Raw genomic sequence first — 22770 nt, 5'->3', positions numbered from 1 at the left:
CACGTGTGTGCTTGCACATAGGTGAGCAGGGAATGGCACGTGTGTGTGTGAGCAGACTTGTGTGCTTGCACGAGTGTGCATGTAGCACGTGTTTGTGTGTGTGGACTTGCATGCGTGTGCATGTGGTGCACATGTGTTTGCAGTTTGTGTGCATGTGGCGTGTTTGTGTGTATGTGGTGTGTTTGCCCATGTGTTTGTGTGTGTGGACTTGCATGCGTGTGCATGTGGTGCACATGTGTTTGCAGTTTGTGTGCATGTGGCGTGTTTGTGCGTATGTGGTGTGTTTGCCCATGTGTTTTGTGTGTTTGCCCATGTGTTTGTGTGTGTGGACTTGCATGCGTGTGTGCACACTCGGTGTGGGTGGGTCTGCAGCAGGAGCAGACATTAACCAGGAGGCCCGTGGTTTTGTCTCCTTCGCAGCCTGGACGTGTCTCCTCAGGTAGAACCTGGCCCAGATGCGCCTGCGCCGCCTCCTCCGGGCAGCCTCCCCTGCTCCCCCCCTGTTCCTGTTCCCGCCACTGCTGCTGCTCGCATGCTAAGCACTAACCTCTTTGCACCCGCTGCTGCCACCGCCTTTGCCTCCCCCTCTCCCCCCTCCCCCAGATGTCTGGGACCCACCAACCCATTCCTCCCCTCCCTGCAGAGCAACCCCTTCTTTGAGGAGCTCGTGGCGGACAAAGCGCTAAAGTTTGCTTCACCTGCTCGCTCTCTCCCCAGCGGCTCGCTGGGAGCGGCCCCCACCGTGCCCTCCCCGCCAGAGTGGGACGACACCTTCAACGCCTTTGCTGCCAGCAGGCTGTCCCCCGATGTCGGGCGCGGACCCTCGGGCCCAGCCGCAGAGACGGGGCCGGAGGAGCCCGGGCCGGAGGCCTTCGGAGCGCCCCAGGGCGGCCAAGATGACGTGGGGCGGGCTGAGCCTGGAGAAGACCCCCGGGGAGGGGGAGGCGGTGCACCATTGGCACTAGAAGCTCCTGGACCCCCAAGTCCTGAGGAAAGGAGGGTGGCCACTGCCGGCTGGCAGTCACCTGTGTTCCAAGAACCCAGCCCCTCCTTGTCAGCCAAGTGGCGCTCCCTGAGCCAGGAGCCGGAAGAGGATGGGACCCTCTCCCTGCATTGGGAGGCAGACCAAGGCCCAGTAGCCGGTGGCACCCTAAGGAGAGCCGGCAGCGGGGATGAGAAGTCGCCGAACCCGGGAGTACCCTGCGAGCCTCGAAAAGAGCCTCTGGGCCAGGAAAGCCAGCTCTTCCAGGAGCTGAGTGTCATCACTGACCTCTGGTCGTCCGAGATGCTGAAGGCCACTTCTATGTCGGAGAGTCCCCCTCCCATTCCCAAGAGAAGCTGGGAGCAAGAAGAGACCCTTTGGGGCATCCTGGATGAGCCCAGAGGCCCTGCACCCCCTCTAGACTCTCCGGGAGAGGTGGGCAGAGAAGTCTTCTCACTGCCCCCTGAGACCCAGCAGGCATCCCCTGAGGAACTGAGGCCTGCCACGACGCCACCTCCCAAGCCGCCACGCCTTTTCACACCCCTGAGTTCCCAGAATTCTCAGAGTGAAGAGAAGGAAATGCTGAGCAAAGAAGGGACAGAACCATCGGTCGAAGACATCCTCCTGAACCTCCAGGATCTCAGCCACCAGGGTGAACCACAGGGGTCCGAGCCACAGGGGTCTGAGCTGCAGGAGCCCGAGTCAGAGGGGCCCAAGTCAGAGAGGCTTGAGCTGCAAGGACCCAATCCACAGGGGCCCGAGCCACAGGGACTTGAGCTGCAGAAGCCTGAGCCACAGGAGCCCGAGCCGCAGGGGCTCCAACTGCTGGGGTTCGAGCTGCAGAGGCCCAACCCGGGTCTGGAAGAGCCGGAGGGCTGCTCGTCTGCAGAGCATGCAGACCGGCGGGCGTCCGAAGGGGGCTCCGTCAGCCGCCAGGAGCCGACGCCTCTGGTCCCTCCGCCCAGCCCTTCGCCAGCTGACCTGGAAATACCTTCGCCGACCCTCTCCCCGGAGAACACGGCTGGCCGCTCCCAGCATCTCTGGGCAGTTCAGGAAGCAGAGTCTCAATTTCTCGGCACCTCCTGGGATAAACCTGAGCCCCCCGGTTTCCCGGCCCCGGCCACTTTAGAGAAAGATCCTTTCTGGGGTTCTGACGGTGAAGATGACGCCTCGAGCCCCCCCTCATCTCACGGGAGCCCGGCCTCCCTCGTCCTCCCGGCCTTGCCGTCCACCGGGGACGAAGCTTCTCCAGAATCTCCCAGCCTAGAACCCGTGGCTCCTCAGGCCCCTCCCCCTGCTCGTCCCCCCCCTCCCCCTGTCCCTTCTCCATGTCCAGCCACTAACGTGAGCAGGAAGCCTGGCCAAGAATCCCTCTCTCTGCATGGAAGCCGGCCCTTATCTTTCTCTACCCCGGCCCTGGTGGACTTCCCCGCAACCCAAGGCCCCTTCGAGTTTCCCTCGCCCACCGAGGGCTCCTCGATCCCACAGTGGGGCATCGAGACCCCTTCCACCCTGCTTGCGCTTCTGCCCCTGGAGACACGACCAGCTGAGGAGCCTCCGAGCCAGCGTGGCACCAGGTGAGGGCCAAGGGGGGACGGGGCGCTGCAGTGCCCGGTGCAGAGGGGGGCCCAGGGGCAGGCCAGAGCCAGGCCAGAGGGCCCTGGGGGAGGAGGAGGCGGGGGGAGGGGCCAGAGACCAGATTCTAGTGGGGCCAATCAAAGGAAAGCCATGGATTGCCGGTGGGAGGGGCCAAAGGTCAAAGGACAGAGCCTGGGACAGAAGGCCTTTGGTCACGGGCCCCAGGGCTGTGCCTTGGGCGGAGGGGGCTGCTCGGGGGAGCCAAAAGCTGTCATCCACAGGCATGGACCAGGTGGCGTTGGGATGGCATTGCCAGTGCCTTGACCAGGCCTACATACGGGACAGATCTCCCCCTGGGGAGCCAAGGCCTCTGGGAGCAGTGCTGGGAGAGGCCGATAGGTGGCAGTGCTGTTCCACCCGCTTTTTTTCTTGGTGCCATGGTAGCTCTGGGAATCTGTGTGTACCTTTCTCCCCCCTCCCTCCTGTCCCTTCATTCCCTTTCTCCCCTTTCCCTCTCCCTTCTCTTTCCTTCCCTCTGCCTTCTTTCTCCCCTCCCCCCTTTTCCCTTTTCTTCTCCCTCCTCCCCCTCACTTTTCCCCCTTGCCTTCTCTCCCCTTCCCTCCTCTCTCTTCTCTTCCCTTTCCCTCTCACTCTTCTCTCCCTCCTCCCTCTTCCTTCCTCACTTCTCTCTCCCTTTTCCCTCTCCCTCGTTCCCTCCTCCCTCCTCCTCCTTCTCTTCTCCCTCCTCACTTCCCTTTCCTTTCTCACTCCCCTTCTCCCCTCCCCCGAGTATCCTCCCTCATACAAAGGGATGGCAGAGAAAGCCCTTCTCTTGCTGTGGATGCCGCTGCAGGCAGGCCTGACGGCTCCTGCCTGCAGAGTGCTTACGTTCTTCTGGGGGAAGACAGGAACCCCAACTCAGGGAGAGAAAAGGCCCAGGGCTGGGTAGGGGGTGTGCCTGGGGGCTTGGTTCTGGAACCCAGGAGATGAAAGTCCAGGAGGCCGGCGAGGCTCAGGTTCTGGGGGGAGGAGAGAGAACTTGGGCTGCCCGGGCTGGAAATGGATTGCTGGGGAGGGGGGAAACAGAAAACTTCTGAAACCTCTTCTCCTTAGAAGGTTCTGATTGTCTGGGTCTCAAAGGGGGGGTTGTCAGAAAAAGAAACGTCCCTCATCCATGTTCAATTTAAGGCCGACCGAGCAGATCCTTTCCGTGGCCCTGTGAGGGAAAGAGGGAGGGTGATACGTACCCACTTTCCTGTTACAGAAGCTCAGCGTTAGGAACCTGCATGGCCGGGACCGGCCTTATTCTCATGGCCGCCCTGGCAGGGTGTGGGGGCCTGTCCGGGGATGCAGATTATGCCAGTGTAGTTGTCTTCATGTGTTTGGCTAAATTGATCTTTGGATTCCTTTTGGTGAGATGTCCTGGCTCCGAGATAGAGGAGGCCTGGGGGGAAAGAAGGGGCAGTAGGAAGGCCTGGCTTCAGCTGTGCTGGGACGGACACCTCGGAACTGGCTCGGGGACTCTGAGGCAGCCTCTCGGGGGCTCCGGAGCTTCTCTCCTTCCAAGGAGAGCTTCCGATTTGCTTTTTGCCCCCGGCCTCCCCATATCCTGATGAAATCAAAGATCCAAAGCCTCAATCCAGTCTCTGCCGGTCAGTTGCCTTCCTCTGTTTGAGAGCGCCTCTCGTCTCCTTGCCTGCAGCTTGTTTGTACACAGATATTTGCATGTTGTCTCCCCCTTGAGCTTCCCCTCTGTTGTGTCCTTGGTGCTTAGCCCGGGGCCTGGCACGTAATAGGTGTTTCAGAAATGTTGGCTGACTGGCTGCCATGTCATCCCCGTGGGACACGGGACAGGAGCCCCATTTCAATTGGCCAGTCAGATACTAAGTGTTGGTGAGGCAAAGAAGGGCCTGTCCCTGCCTTCAGGGAGCTCCCAGTCCAGTGAGGAGACCACATCTCGGTGGCTGTGCGCAAACAAGACAGATTGTGTGAAAAGCAGGAGCCCTTTGTTGGCATCGAGCCCATTGCCAGGTCGCGGGCAGCCCCTGAGGAGGCAGGGCTGGGGAGGTTTGTGTGTGATGAATTAAAACACAGATCAGAAAGGCAGGAGTGGTCTGGGCTGCGGAGGGCTGCCAGCACCAGCCACACGATTCTGGGGGGTCAGAGGGAGCCCCTGGCTTTCTGAGGAGGCCAGATGAGTCTTGGTAGCCAAACGGCGCCAGCCTTGGGCAGGAGACTATGGCGGGTAACACCAGGGCCTGCCCCAGGAGGTGACTGCAGTTCCTCAGGACACAGGACCATGGGTAGCCAGCTTGGTGCCACACTTGGCCCAGATGTTAGAGGTCCCTCTGCCTGACTTCTTTCATACAGAGGAATTATTCCGTCCATTCTGGGTACAAGGCATTGTGCTGGGCTTGGGCCAGTCAGTCCCCAAGTGAAGGAAAAGTGTCTGCCCTGGGGGGAGGGGGCTTACTGAGGAAGGCGCGGGGGTGACAGTCACTTCTGGACCAACTGTGCCTGTTCTGATCACACCAGGATATACAAATAAGGCAGGAAATGGGGCCAGGAGGCCAGAGAAGGCAAACCGGAACATCGGCCGTGCTTTGCATAGCTGGCCAGCGCCTTTCCTCATATGGTGGCTCCCAACTGAGCTCGCTGGGCCGGGAGGCCACCAAGGAGGGCCCATCTCCAGCCTGAAAAGGCAGGGGTAGAAGACCTAGACCCCTGTTCTCCCTCCCTCTTCCTGCACTCTCCCCTGAGACTCGGGGTCCGGCTGTTTAACTACAAGATCCCCCTCCTGGAAGAGGAGGCAGCTGGGGTCAGCGATGGCTCCCTTGGCTCGAGACAAGTGGGGATGGTCCCAGCTGTGAGGAGCTGTGGCCCCTGAAGGCAAAGGAGAGAGGACCCCGAGCTACAGGGACTGGGCGCCAGAGGAGCCCCTTGGTTCTGGGGGAGCCCCTTCATTGAAAACTGCAAGATGCACCCCATCTCACTCATCATGACGTATCGGACCCCACTGGCTTTCCCAGCAGAGATAGGGGAGATGGTGCTGTCTCCTTAGCCAGCTCATTTTACAGAAGAGGGAACTGAGGCTGAGGGTCATGGGCAGCGGGGAGCCGGAGTGGAGGCAGGGCCCCAGGCGCCCCCTTGCCTACAGCAGCATGATGGAAAGCGTTGAGGATCGGACTGGCTTTTCATAAGGGGCTAGGCAGAAAGCCGGCCCACAGAGGGCTGGGGGAAGATGGGCTTCTCCCTGGGACTCCAGGAAGGCTGGAGAGGCCAGCTTGGGACCAGCTGCTGGCAGCCCTGTTTTAGAAGGCTTTCGAGCCGGTCCAGGCACCACTGGCGGGCACTGAATGGGGTGCTGCGGCCGACAAACCTCCAGGAACCCCCCCATGTACTGCTTGTGTCGGGCTGTCCTGGCTGGAGGATTTCGGCAGCTTTTGGTCCAGGACCCCCATTTCTTTTTCTTTTTTTTTTTTTTTTCTGAGGCTGGGGTTAAGTGACTTGCCCAGGGTCACATAGCTAGGAAGTCGTCTTAAGTGTCTGAGACAAGATTTGAACTCGGGTCCTCCCGAATTCAGGGCTGGTGCTCTATCCACTGTGCCAACTAGCTGCCTCTAGGACCCCCATTTAACCAAGAAAGAAAATGTGACCTACTCAAGAAGGGAAAAGACTAGTGCAGGGTCACATGCCAGTAAGGGGCAGTCAGGCGTCCGTCCCCTGGGGCACCCCTGCACCCTCTCCGCCCCCCTTCCACTTGGCCTCTAGGAGAGGGCCCCTGGGGGGACCTCTGCACCGCTCACTGCCCAGTGCTGGCTTGGCCTCAGCCACTTCCTGGCCCTCAGTGCCTCAGTCTGTTTCCTCATCTGTAGAATGGGGATGATCTCGAGCTGCTACTGGTCAAGCACTTTGCCTTCCTTCAGCATAAGTGCAATTGAGCCTCAATCCCTCCATGTGCAAATTCTGCTTGTTGCTTCTAACTCTGTCCTCAGTCTAATTACCCTTTGACCCTTCAGATACCTGAACCCAGCCCCTCTAATCTTCTCTTGTCTCAGGTATTGTTCAGTAGCTTTCTGATCCTTATAAGATTTCATTTCGACCCTCCAGACTCCAGGGTGCTTCCCCTGTATGTTCTATACTTTATCGGTGTCCCTTCTAAAATGGGGTGCCCAGAAGAGAGCACTTCAGATGTGGGTGGGTGTCCCCTGGCTTTGGCCAGATCCCACCGTGGCCTCAAACCGGGCGTTTGGCCGTAAAATCCAGTCTTTTCAGAGCAGCTGCCGTCTGTGACATTGATTATTTGAACTAAGTCTTTACTTCTTTCTCCCTTAAGATCCAGTCTGTTGTGGTGGTCAGCGGAGGAGATCTTTTGGGATCCTTCTTAGGTCTGTGAAGGCAGATTTAGGCTTGCTGTCTTGCAGATTAAATAAGTTTGTCATCCATAGGCTTTTCTTGTCATTGATAAAAATCTTGAGAAGCCCAGACTAAGGCCAGAGCAGGCTCAGATGGAGATTTCCTGCCAAGTTGATATTGGACCATTGACGCCTTTCTGCTTTTAGAGCTGGTCATTCAACAGGTCAATCCACCTTACTGGCCTGTCAGGTAGGCCACATCCCAGCACATTTTCCACCCAAACAACACGAAAGCCTTTTTTCGATGCCTGCCGTGCAGTCATTTTAAAGATTTCCTCACATTTGTGTCTTGTGTCTTGAGTCTCCCCGTGAGCCCCAGAGCCGGCTTTTGTAGCTGAGTTCACCCCATTTTAAAACAAGAGCCTCGAATTGAGGGAGACTGTCTTGGCAGCATTGCCTGCTCGTCCCAGTCTGATGAGGGCAGTGTTGGGCCCTGCCTCAACGGCAGCTCTCTCTATGTTAGAATACTCTGTCTCTATTTCTCAGGTGAGAAAACCAAGGCAAAAAGGGTAAGGGCTTGCCCCGGGTTCTGGTACCCAGAACTGGGCTGGAGTTAGCTCAGATTAACTCCAGAGAACAAATGGTTAAGTTTTCAGTGGGAGCACTGACAGTCAGTACAAACGTTACAGATCACTATCGTTTTGTTGGTGCTCAAGGCACCGACAATGAAAGAGAAAATGTAGATAATTTAAATTAACCTTAAAAGTATCTGTCTTCTACCGTGTTTCTTCCCCCTGTCCCCCCAAAAAGAGCCTACCTCTGGGAATTCTGCAGCCACAGTATAGTAGCAGTGACATTCGAACCCAGGGCTTCCTAACTTTGAGACAGGCTCTTTCTCTTCTGGCTCACGTTGCCTTGAAACTACAGATAAGTGCGGAAATTCAGAAAACGCCACGGCCGTGATTTTTGGACAAGTAATACTGGCTCCAGTGTTTTTCAGTGAGATTAAAATGGAATCATTTTCTCATGTGCTGACGTGCACCTGAAGTGTGTGTATACGCGTGTTGCACGTGTGTGCGAGTATGCATGTTTCCTTCTCCAGCTCATTTTACAGTTGAGGAAACTAGCTAAACAGGGTGAAGGCACTTGCCCAGGCTCACCCAACTAGGACGTGATTTGATTTTGGGGCCTAGTGCTTTTTGCACTGAGATACTCCTTTTGTGCCTTCCTTTTCCCTCTATAAAATCAGCGAGTTACAGTGAGGTGGCCTTGGGGGTTCCAGCTCAGAGATGTGCTCTGTTCTCTTGGGGCTCCTTTTCATTTCCTGTAAAAGTAGGGGCTGGGTCGGGCAGTCCCTTCAAGGTTAATTACCCATTCCCTGAACTTGGTGAGTTTGTGTCTGGGTGTCTGAGCCATATGTCTGGGTTTATTTCTGGTCCTCTTGGAGTTCTTCCTCTACTTCTGTTGTTGCTCATTTCCATGGCCTCCAGCACACCATGTGCAAGCACTTTGACTCCTCCCTTTGATTGGTTGGTCTTCTGGGATCTTAATTGCAGGCTTAATTCTTGATCTCTTTTCCTTTATTTTTTATTTTTTATTTTTTAATTATTATTTTTTGATGAAACAAGTTAGAGATAGACATGACTCCCCCATGGCCTACTTAAGCTGCGTACCACAAATTTTGGGATGACGAGTTGCTCTGAAGCATTGAGAGGTTAAGTGGTTTTCCTAGAACCACAAGATCAACTTGTGTGAGATGGGGGACTTGAACTCAAGTCTTGCTCTCTACCTAGCATAAGATTTGTTAATCAGGCAATTAGCAATTGTTATTGCTGATTATTTTTGGCACGGTGGATTAATCATCTGGCAGGGAAGTCATTGAGACCACAGTTTAAACCGCCTTAGATCCTTACTAGTTGTGCGATCCTGGACAAGTCACTTTACTCTCCCTCAGTTTCTTCATTTGTCAAATGAGCTGGAGAAGGAAATGGGAAACCACTCCAGTGTCTTTGTTGAGAAAACCCAAAAGGGGTCACAAAGAGTTGGACATGACTGAAAAACGACGAACCACAACATTTGCCAGGCCCTTTGCTAAGAAAGGCAGTGGTCCCTACTCTTAAAGAGTTTGCAATCTTGCAACAGGATGAATTGGGGATAATCACTGCGAGGAAGACCCTAGCATTCAGAAGGCTTGGGAAAGCCTCCTGGTGGGATTTTAGTTGGTACATGATGGAAGCCAAGGAGAAGAGATGAGGAGGAACAATCGGTAAAAATACCCAGTCAAGAAATGGGAACTTCTCATTGGAGCAACAGCAGAGATCATCGACTGTGTGGAGTGGGATGGCAGAGGGGATGAGAATCTTGGAAAGGTGTGTGAGAGGAGCGGGTTAGCAAGGGATACAGGGCTACACCATGCTAAGGGAAGCATTTTCTTAGCAGTTTGTATCTGATGTGGAAGCAAGAGGGAGCTACTGGGATGTATGGAGAAGTGATACAATTGGATTGGGCTGAGGGGAGCGGGAAGAGATGAGACAGGGGTTCTCAAACTATGGCCTGCAGGCCCGCTGAGGACGGTTATGCAGCCCACCTGGTTATAGGAAATGGGCTGAGGGGCGGAGACAGAGTGTGAGCTTTTGTTTTTACTATAGTCCGGCCCTCCAAAAGTCTGAGGGACAGTGAACTGGCCCCCTAGTTAAAAAGTTTGAGGACCACTGCTAGCAGCTTTTGCACTAATCAGTGTGTGAAGTGATGAGGGCGGGCTGAAAAGAGAAGGTGGGTCTGGGGCCATATACTTGTTACAAAGTGTATTGTACAAAACAAAAGTGTGTTGACTTTTGTAAAACTTGCAACTTGTTACATCTTTTTGTTTTCCTCCCATAATACATTGTATCTCTTTGCTACAACCATTGGGCTCACTCAGTGCACCCAGTCCTATCTCATGGAGGATTTGATGATCCTTGAAATGCTTGATTTTCCCACCCCAACAGCCAGTGCAATGTCTCTGACAGTCACTGAAGTGTGCTTTTTAAGAGCTACAGCTTTTGTATTTATCCTTAGAATAAGATCTGTTCTTAAGAAGCACACAATTAAAAATGAAATAATGAAATGTTTGCCTGGTACAACATCCAAAGTATAACTCACAGAGCATTAACTAAAAGTGGGGGAGATCAGCTCAGTCTGCCTTTATGCGGTCAAGGTCAGCCTAGTGTCCTTACACCCATGTAAGAACCTCTAAAAATTGACTTGTTCGAAGCAATCTGCACACAGTTGTAGGTTTTTTGTAAATGTTTGTTGAATTTAATTTAACTGGTGTCTTAAATACGTGGTTAAATACCTCTGGGATCCCTTCTGAGATTTAATGATTTCCAAAAGGAAAAGTCTTTTCCGTCCCAAGCATATTTGATTGGCATCGTCTCAGACCAGTTTTAAAACATGACTGCCTTCTATCTCTGATAATGTCATTGCTTTTATTGTGGTTTCGCTTCTGTGGCGACTGTGCTAGCACGCTGGATACCTTAGAATCAGCCAGAGTCAGGATAAGCAAAAGTCTTTATTCTTGGTCTTTAGCGATAGAAATGAAGAGAGTGGACGCGTAGGATCTCTGTGACCTCACCTTCTCCTCTCTCACAGAAGTGACCCCGGCTAGTCTCCCTGCACCTCCTAGGCCCTCCCACAATTCTCTGTATAGACCAAACAATTGGGCCAGCACAGGATAGTGGGAAGGGCCATTTTCCAAGCAAATTCTTATAGAGTATCATCCAATCGGTAATTAGCCTCAAGTGCTCGATTGTCCGACCTCAGTGCATTGACTCAAGAGTTTCGGCCTCTTACACCTTCCAAAGACCCCATTTGAGGAGAGAGTAGAGGAGTGTCCAGAGCAGGGTCCCCCGGGTGATGGAGGGCCATGAACGGGCTCCTTGTGTGGATGGGTTGGAGGTACTGGCTGTCCAGTCTGGAGCGGGGAATGCTTGAGGGATGGGTGAGCCCCGTCCTGTGGACAGTATTTGGCCCTAGAAGGCAGAATCAGGAGTATGGGTAATCACTGCCAAAAAGCAGCTTTAGGGCAAATAGCGGGAAGAGCTTCCTAACAAAAGTGGAAGGGGCAGTGTGGGGTGGGCTTTGGGCTAGGGCTGGTGACTACTTGCCTTGAATGTTTGAATGTGGGTACTGGTTCAGATCAGCCTCTAAAATTCATCCCATCAAGACTCCCATCTGATAGCTCTCTTCTTGTTTCCCCAGCCCCCACCCTGTGAAGCCCCTCAGCTCGGCCCCCCCAGAGGGAGCCGTAGACAGGAAGCCACCTCGATCTAGCCTGAGCTCAGCCTTGACCAGTGGGTTGGAGAAACTCAAGACAGTCACCTCAGGCAACATTCAGCCTGTGGCCCCCCAGGCTGACCAGACAGCGGAGTCCAAGGTGAAACTGAAGGTGAGCGGGCTAGGCGGGGAGGTGGGCCTTCGACCTGTTCTGGATGGGAGCCTGGGGCCAGCAGTGCTGTCTTAGGGCATTGAGACTGGATTCAGGCCTACCTGAGAGCGCCTGCCCCAAGCTGCCTTCCTCTTGGCTACCTCCAGATCTGCATTTTCAGAGCCACTAGCTCTGTGAGTCAGTCTACAAGCATTTGCTGAGCCAGCCCCTTCATATCCGAGACCGTGTACCTACTCTGGCTCTCTCCTTCCCTGCTGACCCCATGCTAGCCCCTTGGTTTTTCTCTAGTTATTGCACTGAAGAATCCCTCAGAATAAAAGCTCCTAGAGGCCAGGGACCATATCATGATGTCTGTGTGCTGGGGGCCTGTGGGGAGGGGGAGGGAGTCCAGACACCATCCCTCAGCCCTTGGCTCTGCTTGCCTCAGGACCCCTCGCAACCGGACCAGTCGGCCAAATACTACCACCTGACCCACGATGAGCTGATTGCCCTGCTCCTGCAGCGCGAGCGAGAACTGAGCCGCCGTGACGAGCACGTGCATGAGCTGGAGAGCTACATCGACCAGCTCCTGGTGCGCATCATGGAGACATCCCCGACGCTGCTGCAGATCCCGCCGGGGCCACGGGCCCCCAAGTAACCCCCCCTCCCTCGTTCCTCCCCTGAGGGCTCATAGGCGCGCGCACACACACACACACACACACACACACACACACACACACACACACACACACACACACACACACACACACACTCTCTCACTCACCCCCACAGGCAGGCAATCTTCCCAGCAAAGAGTTTATGGTGGAATTGTGGCCTTCCTGGTGTGGCCCTATGGTGGAGTTTAGGCCCTTCCTGGCAAGGGAGGAGCCAGGGCCCCAAAGAGAACCTTTTTTCTGCTCCCCCTGCTGCCCGGGACAGATCTGGAAGGGAGGAAGCCATCTCTGCTCTGGCCTGTTTCACTTTGGGTCTGCTGGAGCTTGGGGGTGCTGTAGTCTTCCAGGGACAACATGGGGGGCAGTGAAAGGGGTGTTGCTATCGGGGAGGTTGTGAGAGTCCCTATCCAGGTCTGAACCCGATTGTTCCAAGCCCCCAGCCCGGTTGGAGTGGCCCTGCTCCCACTCCCTTGCCCTCATGTTACTGCCAGTGTTACCTCCTAGGAACCAGGCTGCCAAAATGTGAGCCTGACAGACAGCCGGCTCATCCATCGCCCTGAGGCTGCACTTCCCTGTCTCCACTGTGTGTGTGTGTGTGTGTGTGTGTGTGTGTGTGTGTGTGTGTGTGTCTGGGGGTGTGTGTGTGTGTGCCTTGTGAGCGCCTGGCCCTGCCCTTCATGTGGGGGAGGCAGATAGAGCTTGGACGGTGCATCTTCTCCGGGTCTGTGGCTTGTTCTGTTCCGGGAGGGATTTGGGTTCTGTTGCTTCTCCTAAAGAGTCATCCACCCCTCCCCTCCCCCCCAGGTTTCTATCTGATCCCAGGCTTCCTGTGTCTGGGGTTCTTCTTGGATCTGTTTGGGTTTTAATGTTTAAAAGCTTCTCTGTTCTCTGCTTACCCGTTCAGATGCCAAAACTCTGCAGCCCAGTGGGGTTTGTCCTTAGAAAAAAAATCATTAACATGTAAAATGTGCCTTGTGGGGAGGGGCCCAGGCAGGGGTCTGGACTGAGGTCCACCTGCCCCGCCTCCCTTTCCATGATGGGCTTTTTCTATCTAGCTCCCCGCTCCTCCCTGCCAAAGAGAAGAGGGGGCAGGGCCTCTGCCCCCCCTGGCCTGGCACCGGCTATGTGGCTCTGGGCACCTCTGGCTCACCTCCCCAACCTTGAGCCGAGTGTGAGAAAGTGGGAGGGGCAGAGTGAGGGGGGGAGAGTTGGGGGGGGGCGTGGATAGCTGGCCAGCTTGGGGGGAGAGTTCCCAGGCCCAGGAAGCCAAAAGTGGGGCAGGGGGGAGTGATGTTGGACACCCCCCCCCCTTCCTCCATGAATTACTAAGCAGCTCCATGCCCTTGAGATGATGACTGAACTGGGTGACCCTCTTCTCTCCCATCCCCGATTACTGCTGGCTGCCCCCACCTCCTTCCTCTTCTCCCAGCCAAATTATCTCAGTGGAGGCAACAGGATGCTGTACTTGGGGGAGAAAAGCTCTCAGCTGTGGGCCCCCCCTTGCCAGCCAGCCAAGCTGCTATTCTCACCCTCCCCACCCAGCTGCCTTAGTTAACTGGGCTGTGTTGCACTTTAAAAAGTAAGCATTCATCCTGTGTCCCACGTCCCCCAACTGGCCTCTCCCTAACCTGGCACTCGGGCCCGGTCTCAGCCATCTATGTGCCCTCCATCTTTGACCTGGCCCTCTGGGCAGGTACTCTGGGCAGCTTTGGGGGGGGGAGTCTGGGGCCCTTTCTGGGATGGCAGCTGAGGGGGTGGGGAAGGCTGCTGTTGGCAGGTCTTGAGTCTGTGTCTGCCTTTAAGGGCTGTGTCATCAGAGAGAGGAAAAGTGCGAGTGTGTGTGTGTTGTGTGTGTGTGTGTGTGTGTGTGTGTGTGTGTGTGTGTACGCGTGCTATGGGAACGTGTGTGTATGACTGAGTTGATTGTGTGCGTGTGAGATTCGGGGGGGCTGTCCTGATGGAGGAACGAGTCCCTGGAAATAGAAAGCAATGCCCTCCCCCCTCCTTCAGTGGCCTCTCTTGAAAACCCCATTTGAGTCGCTCGCAGCCCCTTTCCTCTCTCAGTTTCCCAGCCTGCAGACATCCAAGGGGGGAGAGGAGCGAGAGGGAACGCCCCTTCTTGGGGCACAGCCAAGGAGAAAAGGACCCCAGCCTTGCTGGGCTTTGGGAAAGGGCCGAAGTCCACGGCCAAGCCACGAGTTTTTGCATTCAGACCCAGAGTTCTTCTATGTTGTCTTTTTGCCCTTGGCCCCGGTTGGAGGCCCCAGGAGAGAGAAAAGGATGAACGTTATTTTGCTTCACTGTTTGTCTTCCTTGTTGCAGTTCATGTTTCTAAAGAGCTTGTTCTTTGCGTTTTAAGCACTTTACAAAGAATAAAAATTGGATTCATCTACAGTGGGCGACTCCTTCTGGTTACTGGGCCGAGGGGTCTCGGAGGGAGGGGGCTTCGCATCCGCCTCCCTCGCTGCAGCCTTGCGAGGTGCAGGGGGAGCAAAGGTGGTTTCTATGCATTGAGACCAGGGCCCCTGGGGACTAGCTGGGGGGGCGGTAAGCAGCCGGGGAGCCCAGGCGCCCTGGGTCCAAGACCATCGGGCCCCACTGGTTGTTCCACCTTCTGCTTTGTCATTGGCAGGTGTGGTTCCTCTTACCCAGCCCTGGGTATAGCTTTGATTCGGATTTTGAACAAACTTGAACCAAGGCCCTTGTCAACCAGTGCTTGTCTCTTTTTTTTTGGCTTGCTTTATGGGTTGATTATAAATGATAGCCAGCGGGCCGGCTGATCCTCAGGCACTTAGGGTCACCTTTCAGGGTCAGTCAGACCGGTTACAGTTTGTTGTATTTGTATGATGAGTCCATGACATCACAGCCCCTTTGTGTGCTGATGGGAGCAGAGATTAGGACCCTCCAGTCAGACCCCCTTCCTAACTGCTGGGAGGAGGAAGGGCCCGAGGTTAGCTCAAGGTCACAAGCAGCACCTTCTGGCTGGGGGGAGGGGGGGCAGCTCCGGCCCTCGCTCGGCCAGCACTACTCAGTGCAGTGAGAACTTGAGGGCTCTTCATGCGCCGGGCACAAGGGGAGTGGGTCAGCAGGAGGGCCCCGGGGCCCCTCAGCCAAGGAGGACCCAGGACTCGGGCTGAAGCTCAGCTTCTTCAGAACTTTTTTGTTTTTTAATCAGGACTCCTCAGAATGATGTTGAATTTGTAAAGTAAAATACACAGGACTACAAAGAAACCCGAAGGTTAGAGAGAAAGTTGCATCCCCCTCCCCTCTCTAATTAGCCAGCGGTGCCGGCGCCCAGCATTGACCACTCGCTTCCTACATCTTACCCCTCTGAGCCTCTGGGAGGTAGGTCCGGGCCCCATTTTACAGATGAGGAAACTGAGGATGGGCCTGCCCAGGGTCACCCAGGAGGCTTCTGAGGTGGGACAGAGCCGAGGTTTCCTGACTGGGCCCCAGCTGACTGTCAATGGTAAGAGCCAGGCTTCCTCAGCACTGAGGAGCACGTGGAGCCCCCGGCCAGGGGAGCTGCCTCTCTTCCCCGGACGTTATAACCACGGAGCTTCCTGCGGGTTTGGCCGCCAGTTAGGGCTGGAGTGGTAATGGCCGGAGATGGCACTGACCTTATGGGAGGTCATGGGAGAAATCCAAATTGGGGAGACAGAGTTGTGGGCCGGCCTTTGCCTTCGCACCCATAAAATCTGGCCTGTGGTCATCTGTCCCATCAGGCACTCGGCCAAGGTCCCTGCTTACCCACACTAAAATGGCTGCTGGTGCAAAGCCCCAGCCCCATGCTCTGGGAGAGACGCTCTGGCCTCTCTTGGCTCCCTATTCTATGGTCTCTTCCCAGGAGCGCAGGGAAGAAAAACTACATCGCCCATAATCCCCGGCGCTGCCCTGACGCTGCGGTTGGCTGCAGCCAATGGGGAGAGGCAGCTGCGGCGGGGGCCGAGGAGGGACATTTTAAAAGGGCCGGGGATTGCGGGCATCAGTGGCCATGGCGGAGACTGCGGCGGCGGCAGCAGCGGCGGAAGCCGCCTCGGCGGAGACCCCTCCATTCCAGCTGGGCAAGCCCCGCTTCCAGCAGGTGAGGCTCACGGCTGGACCAGGTGCCGAGCGGGGGAGGGGGCGATACGGGGCGGGTGAGGAGGGGGGCAGCGGCGAGCCCATGCCTTCTGCCCCCGCCCCCCCTCCCAGCGCCGGGGTCTGCAGCCTGCGGCCACCGGCGCCCGCAACTGCAACCGTGGGGACCGTGGCCTCCGCCGCTTCTCGGCCATTGGACGGTTCGGTGGGAGGCCGCTCGTTATCTGGCTTCCCATTGGTCGCTGGCTCTGTCGCTCTCTGGGGGCCGGCTCCGCCCATGACTGGAGTCTCAAGCCGCCCTGTGATTGGTTGGAAGGGGACCGGGGCGGGATATGGTTGGAGGAAGGGATTGGTGGATCTGAATGGAGTTTTCCTTGGGCTTTGGAGCCCTGGACTCGAAGGTGACAAGTTCAAGTCCCGCGGGCGGATGCGACTTTGCTACTGTGTAGCCACCTCTGAACTGTTTTCCCGGTAGGGCCAGGCCCGGCCCTTCAGGGACTCGCAGTCTCGGGGCTGCAGCCTGAGGTCGCTCAGGGCTCTCGATATCTCCGGGTACGCGGCTCTGGCCAGTGTCCTTCAGGGACCCTGGGCCGAGCCGGGATTTCGCTCGCAGCCCCGCGACGTGACCCCGAATCGGAGCCCTGCCCCGTCTGGCCTTCCTTTCCCTTCCCTGGGTGGCCCAGCTCCTTGCCATCCTCCTCCCCCGCAGTGCTCTCTGGGTGGAGAGTGGGGGGCTTGGACTTGGGAGGGGCTTGGCGAAGAGCTCTGAGACAGATTTGCTGCCAGAAACCCAAAAGGGGGGTGGGAGGTAGTGGAGGGTGCTGAGTCATCATCCTAAAGCGGCTCGCGAGCTGCCAGCCCGATCGCCTCGTTCCCTGGGGGGGCGCCCCCTAAGTGCCCTCTGCGGTGGGACTGACCCCGCCTGCCGAGAGCCTTCCCCCCGCCCGGGGCCTCCAGGCCTGTCCCCCTCGGAGTGAAGTCTCCCAGTGGTGAGGGGTAGTGCAAGGAGGGCACCCCGCAGAGACTCCCATCATAACCCTGGGGGAGCCGTGCATCAAGGGCACCAAAACAGGGATAGACTGACCTGTGCTCAGCTTATCCCCCGCCCGGGGAGAGGAGGATGCGGACGCCGTGCGTGTGTCCTTGTCCCCCAAGAACGGGAGATTTGCAGAACTGCTCCCTGGGACTCCTGCGCCGAGCGCCCCTGAGCTCTCAGCATTCTGCCAGCTCCCTGAGGGGTGAGCAGCTGAGATTCCCTCAGAGTAAAGGAGAAAACAGACTTCCTGAAGAAAAAAAGCACTGAGGCACCGAGAGTCTCCTGAGCTGAACTTGGGGGCTGTTAAGGACAGAGGAGAAAAAAGTGGGAAAAACCAGATTGCAGAGAGATGGAGGGGGAACTCACGGTGGAGACGCGGCTGCTTTGCCCCCGATTCTTGGGAGGGAAAAGGAAAGCCGGGAAAAGAGAACTGATTTACCTTCACTAATTAAATAGGGAAAATGTGGGGCTGGGATGGTGGGGAAAGCTGCCTCAGTTGTTCCTTCAGGGGTTGAAAAGAAAAGCTTTCTGGCTTCCTCCCCAAGTGAAACAAGATGGCCTGCACAGACATGCTGAGATGAGGCTGGAGTGCGGCTCCCTGCCCTTGAAGGAGCAGGATGCAGAGGATAAATAGGCTGGGAAAAGAGGTCTTAGTCACAGAGACAGAGGGAGTGTGGAATCAGACCGTAGCAGGGTCTGGATGTCTCTGTATCATTCACTTGTTTGAGCTTTGAAGAAGATTGTCAGTGGGCTACTGCCCTTTCCAGAGAAAGCCCCAGATCTGGGCCTGGCAGGGACCTTCCAGGTGGTCTCGCTCCCCTGTAGCTCCACGAGTTTCATAGATCTGGAAACTGAGGCTGGGGAAGATGACTTGGATAGTAACTGGAAGAGTTCTTATCAAAAGCCATAGATTTAAATCTTGGGTGGGGCAGTGGGTAGAGCTGAGCCTAGAATCAGGAAGCTCAAGTTCAAATCAGACCCTCCCTCCCCCCCCCAACCACTTAACATTTGTTTGCCTCAGTTTCCTCATTTGTAAGATGAGGATAATGATAGCTCCTACCATCTGAAGTTGTGGGAATCCAAAGGGACTATTTTCAAAGCATTTACACAGTATCTGGCACCTAGTAGACATTATAATAATGCTAATTATTATTAGAGATATTTGGGAGCAGTGGAGACCAAATTCCTAAACCGTACAATTCAGCCAATACTAGGGAGTACCCACGATGTGCCAGGTACTGCGGTAGGTGCTGGGGATATAAAGGCGAAAAAAATAACCCAACAACCACCCTTGCCTTATGGGTAATAATCTACATGAAAAGAGTAATGTGAACACAGATAAAAGAATCTGAACTATAGAGACATGGATTAGACCTGTGAGGTCTCTGAAATAGGGAATTGCTAGGTGGAACAACTCCCTCTCCCAAAGCAGGATTAGTGTACAATGGATCGCTGAGCCAGGCAGGTAAACAAGTTTAAAATGTTAAGATGCTAGGCTCTGATAGCTTCATACAGAGGTGTAAAAGAGGCCCCCAGTATTCCTAAAAGGCACCCAAACCAGATTAAAATATAATTAGAAAATATTTAATCAAATAAACTACAATAGAAAAGAAATAATGCTAATGTTCTAAGTGATTATGCAGCTAAAAGCCATTGTTCTGTATGGTTTCTATTTGAATTTGATACCATTGCATCTGTTAACACCAATTTCTAAAAATGAATCAAATATGGAGAATTAACTGCTATCAATTGATAACCATAGGAGGAATCACAGTGATGGGGGCTCCGGAGCACTAAAAAAAGACATCTTTCCAGTCTCCCAGGATTCACTCTATAGTCCTGAAGTGAAACAATAGCCATCTTTTTGGGACCCAGTCTGCTTTTGTCCATCAGAACATGGACTGTATCTGCAATTTAGAGAGATACTAGGATATGGAGACTTTAAGTGACTTTCCTATGGTCACTCAACCAGAATGTGGCAGAATCACCACGTGAACTTCGGCCTTCTTGATTGAGGTTGACTTTCCATTCACCATGCATGCTGTCTTTCTGAAATGAACACGAAATATATGCAACATACTTTCAGGATTGGAGGAAATTGCTTCCCATGGGCAGCTCATTGTAGTAGGTGGTTCTTGAAATGGGTTTTAAAGTAAGGTTCGGCTTCCGGCAGGGGAGGGGAGAAGGAAGGGGTGCATTAAAGATTTGGGGACGACTGTGTCCAGAGTCACAGCAACAGGATCCATAAGGTATGGTATACAAGGGACCGCAAGCAGTTGGTTTGGCTGGAATGTGGGCTGGGAGGAGGCTGGGTAATGGGAAATCAGTTGAAGAAGGCAGATTGGAACCAGGCTGTAAAGGACATTACTAAATGGACAATCTGTATTTTATTTTAGAGATGACAGGGGTTTTCCAGAGCTTTTTGAGTAGAATGGGATTAGAATAGAGTTTTAGGAATAACAACATGGCAACTGTGTGAAGAGCTAGATTGGAGAGACTGGAGCACATGTGAGAAGGTCTGAATTTGGCTGGGGACTGAGAAAGGGGCAGATTCAAGAAGTGTGGTGTTCAGTTGTATTGTTATGGAGATAGAAATAAGATTTGGCAATGGATTGGCTATGGAGAGTTCAGGAGAATTGAAGAGTCCAGGCTGGCTTCAAGGATGCTATGACCCTCTGCGTCTATCTGGATTGATGGGGAATGAGAACGGGTTGTTTTGGGTATGTTGTGAGTATGAGAAGCTGATGGGATGGACACCTTGGAGGCAAGGTCTCCAAGGCATTTGGTGATGATGTGTGAAGCTCAGAAGAGAGACAAGGGTAGGATACATTGATTGGAAAATTATCTGCATGGAGATAACTGTTGAAACCATGGGAGTTGATATGTTTACACACACACACACACACACACACACACACACACACACACACACACACACACACACTGAGAAAGAGAAAAAGAGAGAGAGAGGGGAGAGAAAGAAAGGGAGGGGGGAGGCAGGCTAAGGAAAGGCTCTTGGGGTGGTGGTGATGTTCAGTTGTGTCCAACTCTTCGTGATCTCATGGATCATAGCTACTAGGCCTTCTCTCCTGCATTATCTCACAAAGTTCATCCAAGTTCAGGTTCATTGCTTCCATGACACTCTCTATCCATTTCATCCTTTGCCAAGTCCTTTTCCATTTGCTTTTAGTCTTTCTCAACATCAAGGTCTTTTCTTAGGAGTTCCATCTTCTCATTATATGGCCAAAGTATTTAAGTTTCATCTTTAATATTTGACCTTCCAGTTAATTAGTTTTTTTAAAGTATTGACTAACCTTCTTGATGTCCAAGGGACTCTCCATAGCACCACAATTTCAGTGTTGATTCTGTGGTACTCAACTTTTATTTATAGTCCTATTCTCACAACTGTATATTACTATGGGAAAAACCCTAACTTTGACTCTACAACCTTTGTCAGCAGTGAGGTCGCTTCATTTTAAGGTGCTGTCCAGATTTTCCAGAGCTTTTTTTCCCAAGGAACAAGTGCTTTTTAAATTTCGTAGACTGCAGGGGTTCTCAAACTACTGCCCGCAGACCAGATGCCCACGGAGGACGTTTATGGGGCCACCTGGTTATGGCAAATGGGCTGAGGGGTGGAGACAGTGCTTTTACTATAGTCTGGCCCTCCAACAGTCTGAGGGACAGTGAATTGGCCCCTATTTAAAAAGTTTGAGGACCACTGTCGTAGAGTCTATGCAAGAAGGAATGACATGGATAATAATCAAGCAAAAGACATTGAAATGCAATAAAAAATGCAGGGGGAAGGCAGGAGAGAGGAAATACCTGGAGAACGAAGGTGATCCAGGTGGATGATATTGCAATAGGGGCAGGTGCTGCAAAGAAATCAAGGGTTACAGGCTATTGGAAAGCCTCCAAAGAGGGAGATGCTTCTCTTTCCCAAGGAGCTCATGCCACTTTGGAGCATCACTGAGTCTCAGGAGCTTGTCTTTTTTTTTTTTTTTTACCAAATCATGCTTATTCTTTCTTCAACTTCTGCTCCCAGTTCACAGCTCCGATTTTGTTCTTCAGGAATAGAAAGAACAAGTCTCAGACAACAGCTCTTTAAATATTTGCCAGTAGCCATCACTTTCCTTCTCCCAGAATTCTCTTCCTCTTACATATTCTCTTTCTAACCGATCCTCTTTGGCTTATTCATCTATTAGTTTGCTTGACCTTTTCTGGCTCGATTCTTTTTTCTATATTCAACTAATGTCTGATTAATTATACTTTAAGAGTGGTGAAGAAGAAAGGAATCTGAACACTGGTTATTAGGCAGTCATGAAAGAAAATTTCCCAGAAATGGGGGGGGGAGTATGGATTGTAGGTCAGCTGAATTCACAGGGTACCAGTGGGGTAGACCCCAAGTCCAACTCACTCAACACATCAACTATGTTGAAGACATCACAGGTCCAGATTTTTAAAAAAAGAGATAAATTGAGGCAGTATGCTCATGGGTACCCTGACAATGAGAGAATGGCAGTACTAAGCAACTCTTATCCTGATGACTTAGGAACTGCAAGTTATTAAAATTTCATGAATTCAACTGTCTAAAAAAAAACAAATTAATAGATCCTTTGAGATCTACTCATGAGCCCATGATGAAATTGGGTTCTGTGAAACCTGGTGATAAATAAAACAGAAAGATAAACCAAAAAAATTCTGTACTTGAGTAGATTTCTGAGGAAATTAAATTTAGTAGATGTGTGATGAGAATTGAATGGAAAAATCCAAAAAATGCCTTTTCCCCTCCCAAATATACATAGAACAAAAATTGTATTCTATAGTAGGGTTTCTTAAATTTTTTTCCATTCGTGACCTCTTTCTGCCTGAAAAATTTTTACATGACCCTGGGTATATATGTATGTGTGTGCATAGATATATTTAATAGATACTGATAATAAATCATAATTTCAGGACCCCTCCCAATTCATTTATAAGACCCTATTTGGGATTGTGAACCTCCGTGGGTTCTAGAGCATGCTAATCATAAATGCATTCAGAAATATAGAAATTTATTGTGTCACAGGAGCCACCCACCAATGGTTGCTAGAGATTCATTCCAGACCTACAGAATGGATCTCCTTATATGAGAAGATAATAGCAAGAAGACTGAGTAGTTGCTGTTCTCTGAGAGGTTGTTGCTTTGTCTGACCTCTCTCCTCTTCCCTCTGCCTCTGATTTATCTTGTTCCCAGTCCACAAGCAACGCCAGTGTCAGCAAAGGCTGTCCTGCAACTTTTTCAGATGTTGTGATCCACAGCTGTGGAGGCTCCCGGAGAATTGACCTGTCCCTTAACAGAAGTTATTTAAAACTATATTTATATTTAAGGATCATAACGTAATCCTAGTCAATAAGAAAAAAGATATGATCAAATGATGTAGTCCTCTGTGAAGGCTAAAACATGACTTGTAAATAGAGCTTGGGTTGAAGCACAAATTATGGAAACAAAAACAAAGTGCATTAAAGATAATGACAATATAAATACATTGTATAGAATTTGTGGGTTGTAGCCCAAGTAGTTACATGAAGACAAATTCATATCCCTGAATGCTTATGTTGATACAAAAGAGAAAATTAATGAGTTATTTGTTAAAAAAATGAGACAGTGAACAAAGTAATCA

General features: G+C 52.7%; 2 protein-coding genes across 8 annotated transcripts in view; both read left to right on the top strand.

The window, feature by feature from the left end:
* The window catches only part of RAB11FIP5 (RAB11 family interacting protein 5), a 39148-nt gene extending 24760 nt beyond the window's left edge, over positions 1–14388 (top strand). For 5 of the 6 annotated variants that reach the window (XM_074285541.1, XM_074285540.1, XM_074285544.1 and 2 more), the window contains 3 exons: positions 718–2559; positions 11155–11341; positions 11769–14388. In XM_074285541.1, the coding sequence (XP_074141642.1) occupies positions 718–2559; positions 11155–11341; positions 11769–11978 (2239 nt within the window). In that variant the 3' untranslated portion in view covers positions 11979–14388. The remainder of the gene's footprint in view (positions 1–717; positions 2560–11154; positions 11342–11768) is intronic. The other variant, XM_074285545.1, reaches the window with a different exon arrangement.
* Positions 14389–15401: 1013 nt separating this feature from the next.
* SFXN5 (sideroflexin 5) overlaps positions 15402–22770 on the top strand; it is a 203896-nt gene continuing 196527 nt past the window's right edge. The window contains exon 1 of one of the 2 annotated variants that reach the window (XM_074285547.1): positions 15402–16078. In XM_074285547.1, the coding sequence (XP_074141648.1) occupies positions 15989–16078 (90 nt within the window). In that variant the 5' untranslated portion in view covers positions 15402–15988. The remainder of the gene's footprint in view (positions 16079–22770) is intronic. The other variant, XM_074285546.1, reaches the window with a different exon arrangement.

Source organism: Sminthopsis crassicaudata, chromosome 2 (genome assembly GCF_048593235.1).
Source record: "Sminthopsis crassicaudata isolate SCR6 chromosome 2, ASM4859323v1, whole genome shotgun sequence".
NCBI classification, from domain to species: Eukaryota; Metazoa; Chordata; class Mammalia; order Dasyuromorphia; family Dasyuridae; genus Sminthopsis; species Sminthopsis crassicaudata.
The sequence above is the reverse complement of the archived record's forward strand: the minus strand, read 5'-3'. Positions and strand labels throughout refer to the sequence as shown.